General features: G+C 34.7%; 1 protein-coding gene across 12 annotated transcripts in view; it reads right to left on the bottom strand.

Annotated features, from left to right (window-relative positions):
* Positions 1-13,310, bottom strand: part of LOC148166914 (agrin-like) — a 122,342-nt gene that overhangs the window by 69,382 nt on the left and 39,650 nt on the right. For 4 of the 12 annotated variants that reach the window (XM_088048337.1, XM_088048330.1, XM_088048332.1 and 1 more), the window contains exon 1: positions 7,256-7,402. The exons of 4 other annotated variants lie outside the window; for them this stretch is intronic. Coding sequence is in view for 3 of the 8 variants with exons in the window: in XM_088048328.1 (XP_087904454.1) it covers positions 11,499-11,546 (48 nt within the window). In the remaining 5 variants the exon portion in view is untranslated. Of the gene's footprint in view, positions 1-7,255; positions 7,403-11,498; positions 11,547-13,310 lie in introns of those variants that run through there. 4 more of the 12 variants (XM_088048328.1, XM_088048327.1, XM_088048334.1 and 1 more) reach the window with 2 other exon arrangements.

Genomic DNA, 13,310 nt, shown 5'->3' on the forward strand with positions numbered 1-13,310 from the left:
ACGTTTGTACAGTTCCGATGACATCCATCAACACAACTGTTCTAATTTGTGAAGTTTGCAAGTTTTGGACTATGACAGCAAGAGAAGTACGAGAACGCGACGATAGACATAGTGGTAATCACGCCAAAAGACAATTTAAAATTTTAAGTGTCGGTCAAATGGTTGGTTTGTGGTGTTGACTTTTTGCGGAAGTTAGAAGAGAAATAATGTGTCGGGAAGTGGGTCGCCATCTATTTATTAAGGCGTAAGCGCCTTATCTGCTGCAAGAGATCAAACAATGGAAGAAGGTTGACACCTCATGGTCATTACAATAATTTACAGCATCTCCAACGAGAACGCTATTTTTCAAAAGATCTGCGCGACAGCTTTTTGTTCACTTCACGTTAATTTTTCGTAATAATGGATTAAGGTTATTGTGTGACCGCGAAGCGGCACCACCATACTAAAAGTGCTGGTAAAATAAACATTACGAAGCACAATGTATAGAGCTTTTTGTTTTCCGTGCAGCGGTGTAATTAGTTAAACGCGCAGTGTTCATAAACGCTAAAGTCGCTAGCACGTATGGGTTAAGTCTAAACGTGTCGTATTTTTAAAACGAATCGATATTACTTAATCAACAAGAGAATGCGCACAAATCGACTCATTTTTATTTCTTAATCTTGAACGGATAAAACATGACTAACAATTTCCTTCACGGATGTTCATACTTCATATTTCCAAACGTCGGTTTATATTGTAATGAAGTAATCGTAAACCATCCGCATAAACTTAAACCATAAACTTTTTACGACGTCTTACCTATTACATTGAATCATTCTAATTTTCTCCTACTCGGGCGAATTTATTGAAAATCTGATAGTTTAGACTCGACACGTTCATAACAACTTACACTTTTGGTTTTATTACTTTCAAACAACGAGTACAAATTGTCTCTCATTTCACTACTTTGTAGAACAAAAAACTATACTTCTCCTCGCCAAAAATAATGAATTGGAGACGCTTCAACTAAATTTTACGGAAAAACTTTTAAAGTTAAATGAACTTTACCTAAGTTCTCACTCCAACGCCAACGCTTTAGTTTTATTTCTTATAACAATCATACTGTAACATAAATTACATAACATCAAAATACGAACTAGAAACTTAAAAAGCGTAATTACAAAGGGGAAATACTCTAGCATGCATATAATAGAAAAACTTTGCACAAAATGCAAAAATGCACGCACCTTGCATATTTGATTCTGATTAACGATGCCGTACCCTTGAACTCGCTCGAACTCTACTGAAAACTTTTCCGTCTACTGAACTATGAACATGTTTCTAATTAACCACTAAATTATTTTTTATAAAACAAAAATTGCGACAGTGATTAGGAATAAAATGCCATTTTGGTTTAGCCACGGAAAAACAATGTCCACGAGAAAATTAATTTTGCCCGAATTTCGAGAGCCAACTTGTCTTTTTGGTCTGAATTTTTAATTACCCATAATACACATTTTTCAGTGTACTTTTGTTTTTTAGACATATGTTTGTATTTTCTGTCATCTTGGATTCGTCATTTTCTTATGCTAATGCTAATGTTTTAAAAATAAGGCGAAAAGCAATTTTTCCTTCTTGAATCCGGCGTAATTTTCCACTTTGTAAGATTTTTCCTTTGGAAAAAAAAATTCGGTGGACCTCGCTTAACCGTTCTTCTTTAAAAAAAGAGCCAAGGCCACCTAGTTTTTTGTTTGTTTAACAATTTTGTCATCTAATTTTTTCGCTTTGAATTTTAATTCAGGCATTGTTTATTTTGCCATTTTGTTAGCCACTCTCTATGTATTCTAAAGCGATTTGAAAATAGCAGCAAATGTTTAATTTCGGTGTTTTCGATTCCGCCACAATTGATCAAAATTCAGACAATTAACATTAATAACGTTAAACAATAAATTGCGATTAATGTTCAATGCAACAATTGCTATAAATTATTGAGAATTTACTAAAACAGGAAAAACATTTTCAAAGTTTGATTTTCTATGTGTAAGTAATAACAGATGCCAGTTATTTTAATGTCTACCGGGGGACGTCCTCAATTATCGATTTTGATGAATAAATGATATATTTTCATTGAATGATTTACAATATTATTATAATTTAGTTACGTCATTGAATATGATGGGTTTAATTCGTTGCTAGAACAAATTGGATTTGGCCGGGAAAAGCAATGATTTAGAAAGATTTCAAGTTTTTTCATGTACATAAAGTTTCTAAATTTTGTGCTCCGTTCTTGTCGCATTCCATTTCCTCGAGGAAGTATATTTCTCTACAAATATCTACTGTCAATAGATGATAGTGTTCGACGTGCATGTTTTCGTTATTCCAAACAAAAGTTAGTAGAAAACAATACAGGAGAGTTTCGACATGATTTATGAAGTTCGTATCAAAGGTAATGATTTAAATTTTAATAGAAAAGAGTTTATGAGTGAGGTCGTGCTGGGTATTTGACAAAATAACTATGTAAAGTCGTTATCTTTTTCATCGTTCGACAAGTCGATCAATATGTAATCAGGAGCTAGCAGCAAATCTTAATTAACTTTTCGAATGAATGAAAAAATGAATTTCTGAAGGGTGTTAATGAAAGTTATTTTGAGGTTTTTTAGGTACGCGATCACTATAATTGTTGTGTTTGGTTGCCTACTGACCTATTTCTGGAGCATCTCAGTTGAAAAAGCGTGAAATTACGAGTTAAAAAGAATGCGGAAAGTGGCATAGTGGTCTCTAGAGTGAAGAGAAAAGCCAGTTCCGTTGTACACCGACATTTCATTATCATTGCGGCATTCTCGTTTGTAGTACGTTATATCACAGAATATTTGGAGGCTCGCAGTGAAATTTTTATGCACAAACTGCACATCAAATAAACACGCTCGATTTCCGTAATTGATCTTCAGACTTCGAAGTTCTCGTTTGTAAATCCCCTGTGTTCCACGCGTTTTACTTTGTAAATTATAATTTACATACACTCCTTATTATCTTGTGTATACTTCAAATGTATGTGAAAGCCACTCCGTCTTAACCCACGCTTTACCGCAGTCTACTCTGCTCGAAAATCAACATATCATATATTAAACCCGGATAGAACCTCAGAAAAGCCCAACATGATGGGAAACACGGATCTGACTTTTTAATTACGTACTTACACTTAAACAACTTGCACAAATCTCAGGTTCGTTTTCGAAAAATCCATACCTAATCCAAAAAGCGGCATTTGTTGTTGTTTGTATTTGGAATTACGCTGCTCGATAGCGAAAAAGTTTGATACAGCTCCAAAGTGTGCAAATAGATTTCCAGACACGCCTGCTGCTTCCAAACATAAAATTTAAAGAAACGCCAACAAAATCTTCGGAGAATTTAGATTCACTTTGACAATACTCATTCTCCAACGTCACCTAAAAAATTAATCCCGAAACTAACATGCACAACAAAACTTAGAAATTTCTGTAAAACTCAAAGTTTCATTTCGCTGAGTTTCAATCTCCTCTTAACCACGTGTCATTTAAAATTTAACGTTCTTTCTCGTTTCCGAGTTATTATTTACGCATTCTTTACGTCTACATCTGAAAATCCGAGAGCGGAGTTTCAATTATTAAATTGCCATAGTTCGATTCTTGAAAAACGCCGGATTACGAAACAAGTATAAACATTTTTACGAGTCGACGTTAAACGCGTTTAATAATTTTATATTTCGCTATTAATTCAGTTAAAGCGGATAGAACGAAGGGTAATGGGAAAAAAGTCTGCCAAAATTTAACTTCCGTCTCTCATATTCGCTTCTTTAGGTTCGTAATTTATCTATAAGCGATAGTATCGCGAGTTTGCCCTTGCATAAGTTTGGAAGAACTGGTATAGAATCTCAGGATGTGAAGTCGTCATCTCTCAAAAGCACCAAAGCCGAAACTGCGATATCTGACCTCGACAGAAAGATAAGTCTTTTTTTATTATAAAGCTGTCTCAACACTGGTGGTAATTTTATTTATTTTACACCTTCTTTGTAAAGATATTAGTTTCAAGATAATACTTTTACAATAACTGGATTATCGGATTAACGCTCACGGGGAAAACAGAGTAGTGTACACCTTCCTCACATCAAAGAAAATATTAAATTCCCGATATTTGCAGTACTTGTGGTATGACGAAAGACCTCGTTTTAAAGTTTTATAGGAATATAAAACTGGGATTGCGAGGCATGACAAAACCAACAATAAACAACCAACGAGGAAAGAATTATTTTGTTTTTATACCGCAATAACACAAAAACTGAAAATATGAACTATAACAATAAAAGACGGAAGTGGGTATATCAAATAAGGCACATTTTTTCATGCTAATAAACTCCGGACTGGCTTTCGTGGTTAATAAGTTGAGAGAATCTTCTACACCGTATTCTGGCTCGAATAATCTAAATGGAATTATTTTTAATTTTTCAGCAGTTGCTTTTGCGGAGTGGAGGAAAGTTTTCTCTAAAGTCGCTCTTCTCCAGTTCGATTTATCGGACTGACGATTCAAGTAGAATTCACCCTTTGCGTCTTAGTCAAGCACATTGGAAAACAAAGAATTGAAGATCCATGAAGTAAACAAACACATCAAGTTTTGTCTTTTCTTGTTGGGTAAACAAATACCTCTAAGTAGTATTTATTTGTTGGCCGAGTTAATAGCATTAAGTTAAAAGCGTACCAAACACATCGAACTAAATTAATCGATCAATATAATCAACATAATTCAGATAGAAAAATTATTGTTTTGACACCGTAATGAGCTCGAGCACGCCAAGTAGAAAAAAATGGAATTGAGGAAGAAACATCGTTCCTTTAATTTGACAAAGCGTTTGTTCGCCACTAATGCAATTACCTGAAGTACAGACTGTGTTGGTGTTTGTCAGAATGAACTGTTGGTGGCGTTGCGGACAATCCTCTAACATGATCAACACATAAACACGCGGCGATACAGTGCTAACGGGTCAAGACTACGAGACAATTGGAACAAATCAGTTGGAGTAGAATATGTTCCCTTTTATCGGCAACCGGTTTTCGATTATTAGTAAACCGGTTGTCCCCGGGTGTCTCGACCGGTTTTGTTAATTAAACAAAACACGTTCAGCTTAGTTACCGTTGGAGGTTAAAGCGTTTAGTAATAAATAAGGATGGCGGTATTAGCATGATCCTGACGAGAAGCATGCGAGTAATTTAGCCTAATATCCTTTATCATTACCGGTTGCGCTCAAGTTTAATACTAAGGCTTATTTTTGATAAGTTCATTTTGTGAATTATTAAAGGAGTAATCCCCTAACGGCGGACACATATGAGTAACCCCCATGCCCCAATTTAGCCTTCTCCCAAACACCTCCATATGTTTGAGAACAATATCAAAGTCGGAAAACATATTTACGAAGTTAGTGGTGTACAAGACGTGAACTCGGGACACATAGTGAATATCAAATAAGAAGTTGAAGACTTCAGTAGCAGCTGGCAACGACCTGTCAACCGCATTTCTCGCTTGTCCTTTCTAAACGTCCCACCTCCCTGTGGCTACGGTATGACGCGAATCGACAATTTCAAACTATCCTTCTCCCTTTCTAAGCTCGTTTCTTTTTTAAATTGTACAAAACGAAACCCTTCACCTGACGTTGTTCTTGCTCTCTTATTAACAACGCATACAGGCTGTTATTGACGTTTCATCTGTTATTGACACTGCCTCGCATCTCAAACCTTTAGAAATGGTGGATGCGCCGGAATAATTTCAAAATTAGTCACGACAAAACTACTCTCGCACATTTTAATGGGTTCCACCCTAAAATATTAAACCTCTATTGCACCACTTGGAATAATTATTGAATATTCCCCAAACAAATTCCTGCTTACTGGGCTCGGGTAGCAGGTGGCGATAAGGTTACCAACCGTTCTTGACCTCAAGGGAACGGCCTTTTTCACAAAATACCCTCCCTTTTCTCACATCTATTAAAAAAAATCTATTCGGAATCATTCGAAAAATAGAAACACAAATAGGTTTTTGGGCCATTCCGGACTTCCTCAGGGGTACTCAGGATATTCACTTCGATTTTATTTAAATATACAATCCTGTCAAACCAATTATTATTAGAGAAACCATTAAACTAGTGTGTAGCAATGTAGATAATTTTCTCAAGTTTTTTAATTCCTCTTCCACCAAATTTAACTCAAGTTAGCAAAGTAATAAAGTTTCCGAACTACTGTATAAGTTAGAGCCATCAAAATTAGTTGCGTTGGAATAATACAGTCTTCTAACTTGAAGCATTAATTTTTGATCAGACACTAGAGATGCGTCGAATCTACACAAAATATTAAGCCATCGATTATTGATTTATACAGTTTACATATTTAATTAAAATTTCCAAGTTTTGGACCCCTCACTATATCGATAACTTTAATAAAAACTTCATTTTCTTGCTCGTTGAAATTTTAATGAAATGTTGAGTTTATTTAGAAACGCTCCTGCTCATATGAATCGTGTCTTCCTAAATTTCAACTAAATCATCGTGGCGTTATGAAAACATTTTTCAACATTGTAAGGTATTTCTGTATCGATTTGGATTAATCTGTTAGCGCAGCTTAGCGTCGAGAAACCTTACATATTCAAGTTCAGATGGACGTCGACCATTTACAGCGATTTAGGGCGAACAGTGAAATTGATCACCCTATTTTGTGAGGTCACTTTTTACGTATGAACTTTCACACTCGGAATTAAATAGCAAAAAATGAGAATGTAAAACTTTTTCAAATTAGGTCAGAAATGAAAAAAGGAACATTAAGAATAATTTACAAAGTTTAGTCTTAATTGCGCTAAAATTATTTGCAGCAGCGGATGTAAATTTTTATGTTCGCCATTACACACAAAATTTCAGAACATACCTGCGTAATTTCACAGTGTAATGATTAAATTTTTACTATTATAATTTGTGTTTCTTCATATTGAGGTTGAAAAATGTTATTTTCCAGTTAAGAGAGTTTTTCCTCCCTGTTAAAAATCCGCTGGCAAATTGAAACAAAATCCATTAATCACATATTTCGTTTTCTATTAATTAACATTGCATGATTAATTACAATAATTAATAGCGGCAATTTACGATGTCAATCGTAATTAATTAGACATTCCCGCGCTGGGTATTCTTTGAATGCAAAATTGAGTCATTTTTTGGCAGCACACAAACCCAAAAAATCAACAAAAGCTCACTTTTTCAACATACCTGAAATGAACGTTGCTTTGTGCAACAAATTACTTTAGTTTTTAAGCCAGTTGTTGTCCTACTTAATTATACATTTCGTATTAATATTCACAAAACACGTGGTAAGCGCGCGCGAAAGTGTCGGGGGTGAAAGCTCACGTCCTTTCGCGTTGAAAGCTCGCGGGAGACTGGCGCTGTAGTCGAAGCTTTCAGGACGGTGGGGGCGACGCCTTCGCCGTCGGACCCCGGCGGTCACTTTGACACATATCAAGTGAAAACCTCCTTTTGTTACTACCGTTACAACCGGCTAACTTAGGTTTATTCTGCTACAAGTCTATCGAACGCCAAAGCAAATCACTTAATGCAACGCAACCGACGACCACTCAACCAGATCGAACGCTTTGTTTTGTTGAATACCGTCACCAAGGTGTCGCGAATTGACATAAATAGAACACTAATAAGCTAAAGGGGCGAGAGTATACATTTTAGGATTGGTATAAAATCTCGAATATTTTTTATTTTGTGCTAATTTTATCCCCGCCAGCTGCAAAAACTCTTGTTTTAAATAATACATAAACATGAAAATGTGCTCTAATAGCCACATCATTTTTGAAGAATAAATTAAAATTCTCGAATGCAATCTTCTTTATTTGCGAACGCTTATGGTGGATGCGCCGAGTGATGATGAAATCCCATTAAAAGTTTTAATATATAGACTAATCAAAACTCCATTCAAATTTTGTGCCTAAGATTAATAAATGTTTAAAATATAAGCTGATATTTATTCACGGTGAGCTATAATTCTACTATCTACAATACAGAGCAGTATTTTATTTCGTTCAGAACTGAGCAAATCTACGTGAACATTAAACGCCAATTTATTTAATAACGAGTTAATTACTGTAATAGCAAGGGTACGTTTCTATTGCTGTATGCTTTAAAGCAGTAAAGTAATATCTCTATTAATTTAATTTCATATGAAATTAAAATGCATTTCTAAATTAAGTATCTTAACTAAAATAAATGCTCACAGATAAAATGTAATATTATAATTAATTAGTCGGGAAACAAAACAATATACAGGGTATCAACAAACTCAGCGTTCGGTTTATTATCTTAATAATAAATAATAAAGTAATTTATAAACTAAATGAGCAAATTCAAACTCGTACAAAACAAATAGTGAAATTAAAACGGTGTGTAAATGTTTTTAAACACTGCCAATTTAAAAATTCCAATTTTTGTGAAATGGTGGATGCGCCGGGTCAATCAATTTTAAATTATTATCGGTATGCTAAAAGCCAGCTGTATATTTCAATTTATTTATGCATGGGCTGTCCAAGAAAAGAAAACTTTTAGGTGGAAAAAACTAGCTGACACAGCTTAACAAAACGAGTTTATAATTGCAGCGTGTTAAATGTTGAAGTTCAAAGAATTTTATTCTCTTCACCAGTAGCCCACTTTGGGCTTTAAGATCAGAAAGCTCAATTTTAGCCGAGTTAAACTTTTAGAAACTTTCATAATTCAGTTTTATTGGAGATATATAGACATCTTTAATTATTATATCGTTTGGTTTCTTTGAAACATTGACAACACGTGACTCCGCAATGCGACTTAGAGTTCAGTCTTATCGATTGATTTAGAGATTCAGTTGAGACACTTTATCCCAAACAGATTTGACCTTGCGAGTCACAATTTTCATATTATATTTCACACGTGACAGGGAGCTCGACGCTAATGTTTGAAATATGAAAAAAAAGACGAGTTCAAGTGACACTTTATTGTTACGAATATTCGGAATGATGAAAGTGTACTTTTGTGTTTTGATTAGAAATTTGAGATAAACTTTCATGAACTCGAGAATTCTATTGGAGCTAATTCAAATTATCGACAAGTTAAACGCCTCATTGGAAACTTAGCTACCAAACAACTTTAATAACGCAAACTTCTGTTAATGAATTGCTAAAACAAAATGTTACAAACTCAATTTAAAATAAACTAATCGCCACTTTCAGACGGCGGAGGAATTTTATTTTGCGTTTATGTTTTCTCGACGCTTATGTGCATAATTAAAACGAGAGCAAGAATTCCGGAGCGGGTTTTATGGCTTCGTCAAAAATGAAGAAAATGAGAAAAAAATCCCTCTATCAATCTGCCGATAATTGTGCTGATCTCATTAAATCAGCAGTTCTAAAGCGTTGGAGCAATCTAATGCTGTATCTAATTGTAGCCGTCAAGGGAGCGAAGGAGGATACGGATTAATTAGCTTTGGCATACATTTCGTCCAGCAAGAACAAACACCAACACAATGTGTTTTAGGGCTTTGATCCATCTCCGTACCTTGGCTTAACCAAAATTGTGGCAAACAATCCCATCAATTTTATGTTTCCTAGGATAAATATTTGATCAAACGACGATGAATATTAAAGTTATAAAAAATTGTACGTACATGTAACGAATTTGTGTTTGCTGCTCATGATTTATTCATAAATCGACAAACGAGTAGTTAGTAAAATTAAAATAAAGAAAACTCAAAAAATGAGACGATTTGTCGCAATTAATTTTTAGTTCTTTTAAAAGAGCCCGGAAATTTCCTGTCGTAATTTCAAAGTTTTATTCTAGAAAAGTATTTTAAATTAAATGGTTGGGATCCAACTTCCGGAAAAAATACAAAACTTGTATGATGTTATTTTAAAGGAAAACTTATAAAGTTTAGGTCCGATCGATACTCTATGGGAATCTTAAAGCTGTTATTATTTCCCGTCAAGGGAAATATTAAATGTTGAGCCTGAGCAAGTTGATTATTTTATATGAGACAACAAAGCTTGTTAGTCATTGTCGGAGCTGACATTTGGCACAAGAGGTTTTTAGAAATGTGAAAGATGGAGAATAAATTATACATGTGTCGAGTAAAGTGTATTTGCGCGGGCCTTTGGCAAGATAGAATTTTGCGCCTAATAAGAGGGTAAATAATAAATATAGTGCGAAATGCGCTGCAAGTTCGAATCTGTGAAGTTTGTGATTGGAGACGATGTATTGAATCATTAAGGATAAATTCCGTTTCGCTGCAACACATGTAGCGTGCGTGATTACCGAATATTCAGATCGATAACAATTGGGGTTTGCATCGTAAATAGATATTTGCAGAAGCATTAAGAATTCATATGTGAAAAATGCGGTGAACAAATAAAAGCGTGAACGGAATTTGGGAACAATAGTGTTTAATCTAAGAGCTTGTTAAAGCAAGCTGTGCCGTTTAACCGCGAAAACGAATCAGCAAAATGGCTGTTAGAAACTAATTTAGATCGAAAAACTTCAAGTGGAGCTTTTAAAGGTAACAACTATTAAATTAACCAACTAGGGTTAAAAGCCGCAGGAAGTTATAGGAAGTAATGAAGTCAAATATGGACTTTATTGAAATATCCAGTTTGTTCCAATATAGGAATGTCTGTTTTGCTAGAACCCGAGCTAATAGACTTTGGTAGTGTTGTATAATGAAGTATGCATTCGGTATACTGTGGATATTAACCGACATAAGGATAACGCGCGTGACTGAGATAGATAAGGAGCTCCCGTTTCAGGAATTCCTATTATCTTCACCAGACTACCAGCCACACTTCGTTCTCAGTATGCCAAGATGTCCAACGTTAACACTATACAAAAAACAATTTCGAATACCTCTCGTGTATTCGTTTTTGCTTCTCTTTCCAACCCGAACCATAAAAACACTAATTCAAATAAACTCTACTATGCAACATCCCTTCCGTTGATCGACCCCACTTTTTGTCAGCGTTTCATATAAATAAATTTTAAACTATAATTACGCACCGCCACCAGCTATGACATTCCAATATAGCTAAATGTTTAAATGTGTCAGTTACGACCGTATATTTAGCAACAGCGTTGAATTACGTTATATCAAAGCGGTTGAATTGATTCATTAAACGTCATAGCCGATTAAACCGAACTGTATTGCTCCTTCTGCTCAAATTTCGTTTAATTCCTACCTTAAATTCACTATTTGGTACGACGTGATACCACTGCAACTTACATTTGAAATGAGTTTTTCAAATCTTCCCTCATTCGAGGTGCAAACATCTGAATTGTCTTGGAAATTGTAGTCACATAATAACCCCAATTTCTTAGCATTGTCTTACAATCGTTGGACACGTTCCAAATTCTCTACCAACCAATTTACTGCTGAATGTCTTTGATAGAAGTTCGTTTTGCCTTCATAAATACTTTTACACATGTTTTAACTTACTTGCATGCCGCTGACAACAATTGCTGTCCAATAATGGATTGCCCTCATCTGAAAACAAACAACAATGCTTTATTTCGTGATAGAATTGATAAAAATAAACTTATTATTTGCATTTCGTTAAAAACTTCCAGATACAATCAGGAAACGTAATTACGACCTAAAAGTTAGACTTGAAGATGACAGGTTATTATTAATCGTCAACAATTCAAAGAAACAATTCTCTGAGGCTAATAAAAGGGTTAACGTAGCGATGTCGATGCTTTAAAAATTTCATTAAAATTTAAATCAAGTGTATTAATATATTTAATTTGGGACTCCATCACGATGAAATTTCTTTCCATCTAGTTCCCAATTCTCACAGCGTTAGATCATAAATTACGTCATGAAATTTACATAATTTCTTGAGCTACACGTAAATTTTAGATCTAATACATAAATTCCATTATATAGAAATTCGACACCAATCACAAATCAATATTTACGTTGGAAGACACATTTTTATGCGCTCTCCGCTTCTTGTTCATTGCACCAAAAAAATGCAAACAAAATCTAAAAATTTATGGAACACCAATGTTTACAATAAGAATAAATAATACATATTTTATAACCTAAAATAGGCAACATTAATATTGGGGTAATTTATTATTAATTAAAAATCCACAATTCCTCACGCTACCTGGCATCAATCAAATATTTTTTCAAATTTAACTATTCATGCCTAAATGTTTAATTTTCTAGACTCGTGGCAAATAATTAATGTTCAAACACAAATCAGCTTAATCAGTAGCCGAGTCTTTGGATTTTATTTGATCCTTATTCCCTCGAATGCCTGGAATTCTTCATCCTTTTTATTTTTACTGGAATTATGCAAGCGTCAATTCCTCTACCTGTTTGATAATAAGACTAAATTATCATTTTGCATTCCATAAATAAAGCTCAAAGTCTTCAAAGGATCTAATGAATACCAAGATTTAGATTTCATAAGTATACTCTATAGAAATGAAATAATTTGAACGATCAAAAAAAGAGTTGGAAATTTATTGGCTTTCATTCATTCAAGTTATTCGAGTTTTTACACATTATAATTGAAGACAACCTTCTCTCTTTGAGGACAGTTGGTGAAGGTGCCCTGCGTTATAATAAAGCGAATTCTGCGTGCATTCAGATCCATTATTTCCTGTCAGTTGTTGTACAAGGCAAATAATGTTCTTGGCGCGTCTCCTGGTTGCTAATTACGGATGTAGCCTTTTGAAAAATCAAATTTTCTGTAGCACGAAGAGCGATCATCGCTTCTTGAGTTAAACTCTGATCACGTCTTGGCGCAATTATACTCGTCTGTCGTGCCATCCTTCAAGGGCACGTGCTTCACATGCAGCTAAGAAAGTGGCCTGAGGGGTTTATGCTGCTGCAAGTCCAGCTCCTAGAATCATCCTCTGTCGAGCTTTCGAAGAAGGGTCAGAATAGAAACCGTTGAGCTTATTGAAAGTCCTTCCAAATGGAATTACACGAAAAATAGAAGCTATTCTCCACACCGGGATCTGGTATACGCATTAGCGCCTAAGGAGCTTTAAAACTAGTTAGAGCCCTGCATTTCTCGATGAAGTTTGAGATACATACTTTCTATTATTTCCACTTTGAGTAACCAACAACGCAATTAAGAAAATCAAGAACAAGCACTGCATTAAACTGATGGTTTTTCTTTACAAATTCCTGTTTGACACGAATGAGCACTTTGATAACATTTGATATTGCACTCTTTTATTATTATATTCACATACATCAAAAATCGATTTTTCCACTCAACCTTACCTG

Source organism: Gnatocerus cornutus, chromosome 10, assembly GCF_029298725.1.
Source record: "Gnatocerus cornutus isolate USDA-ARS CGAHR chromosome 10, icGnaCorn1.1, whole genome shotgun sequence".
NCBI lineage: Eukaryota > Metazoa > Arthropoda > Insecta > Coleoptera > Tenebrionidae > Gnatocerus > Gnatocerus cornutus.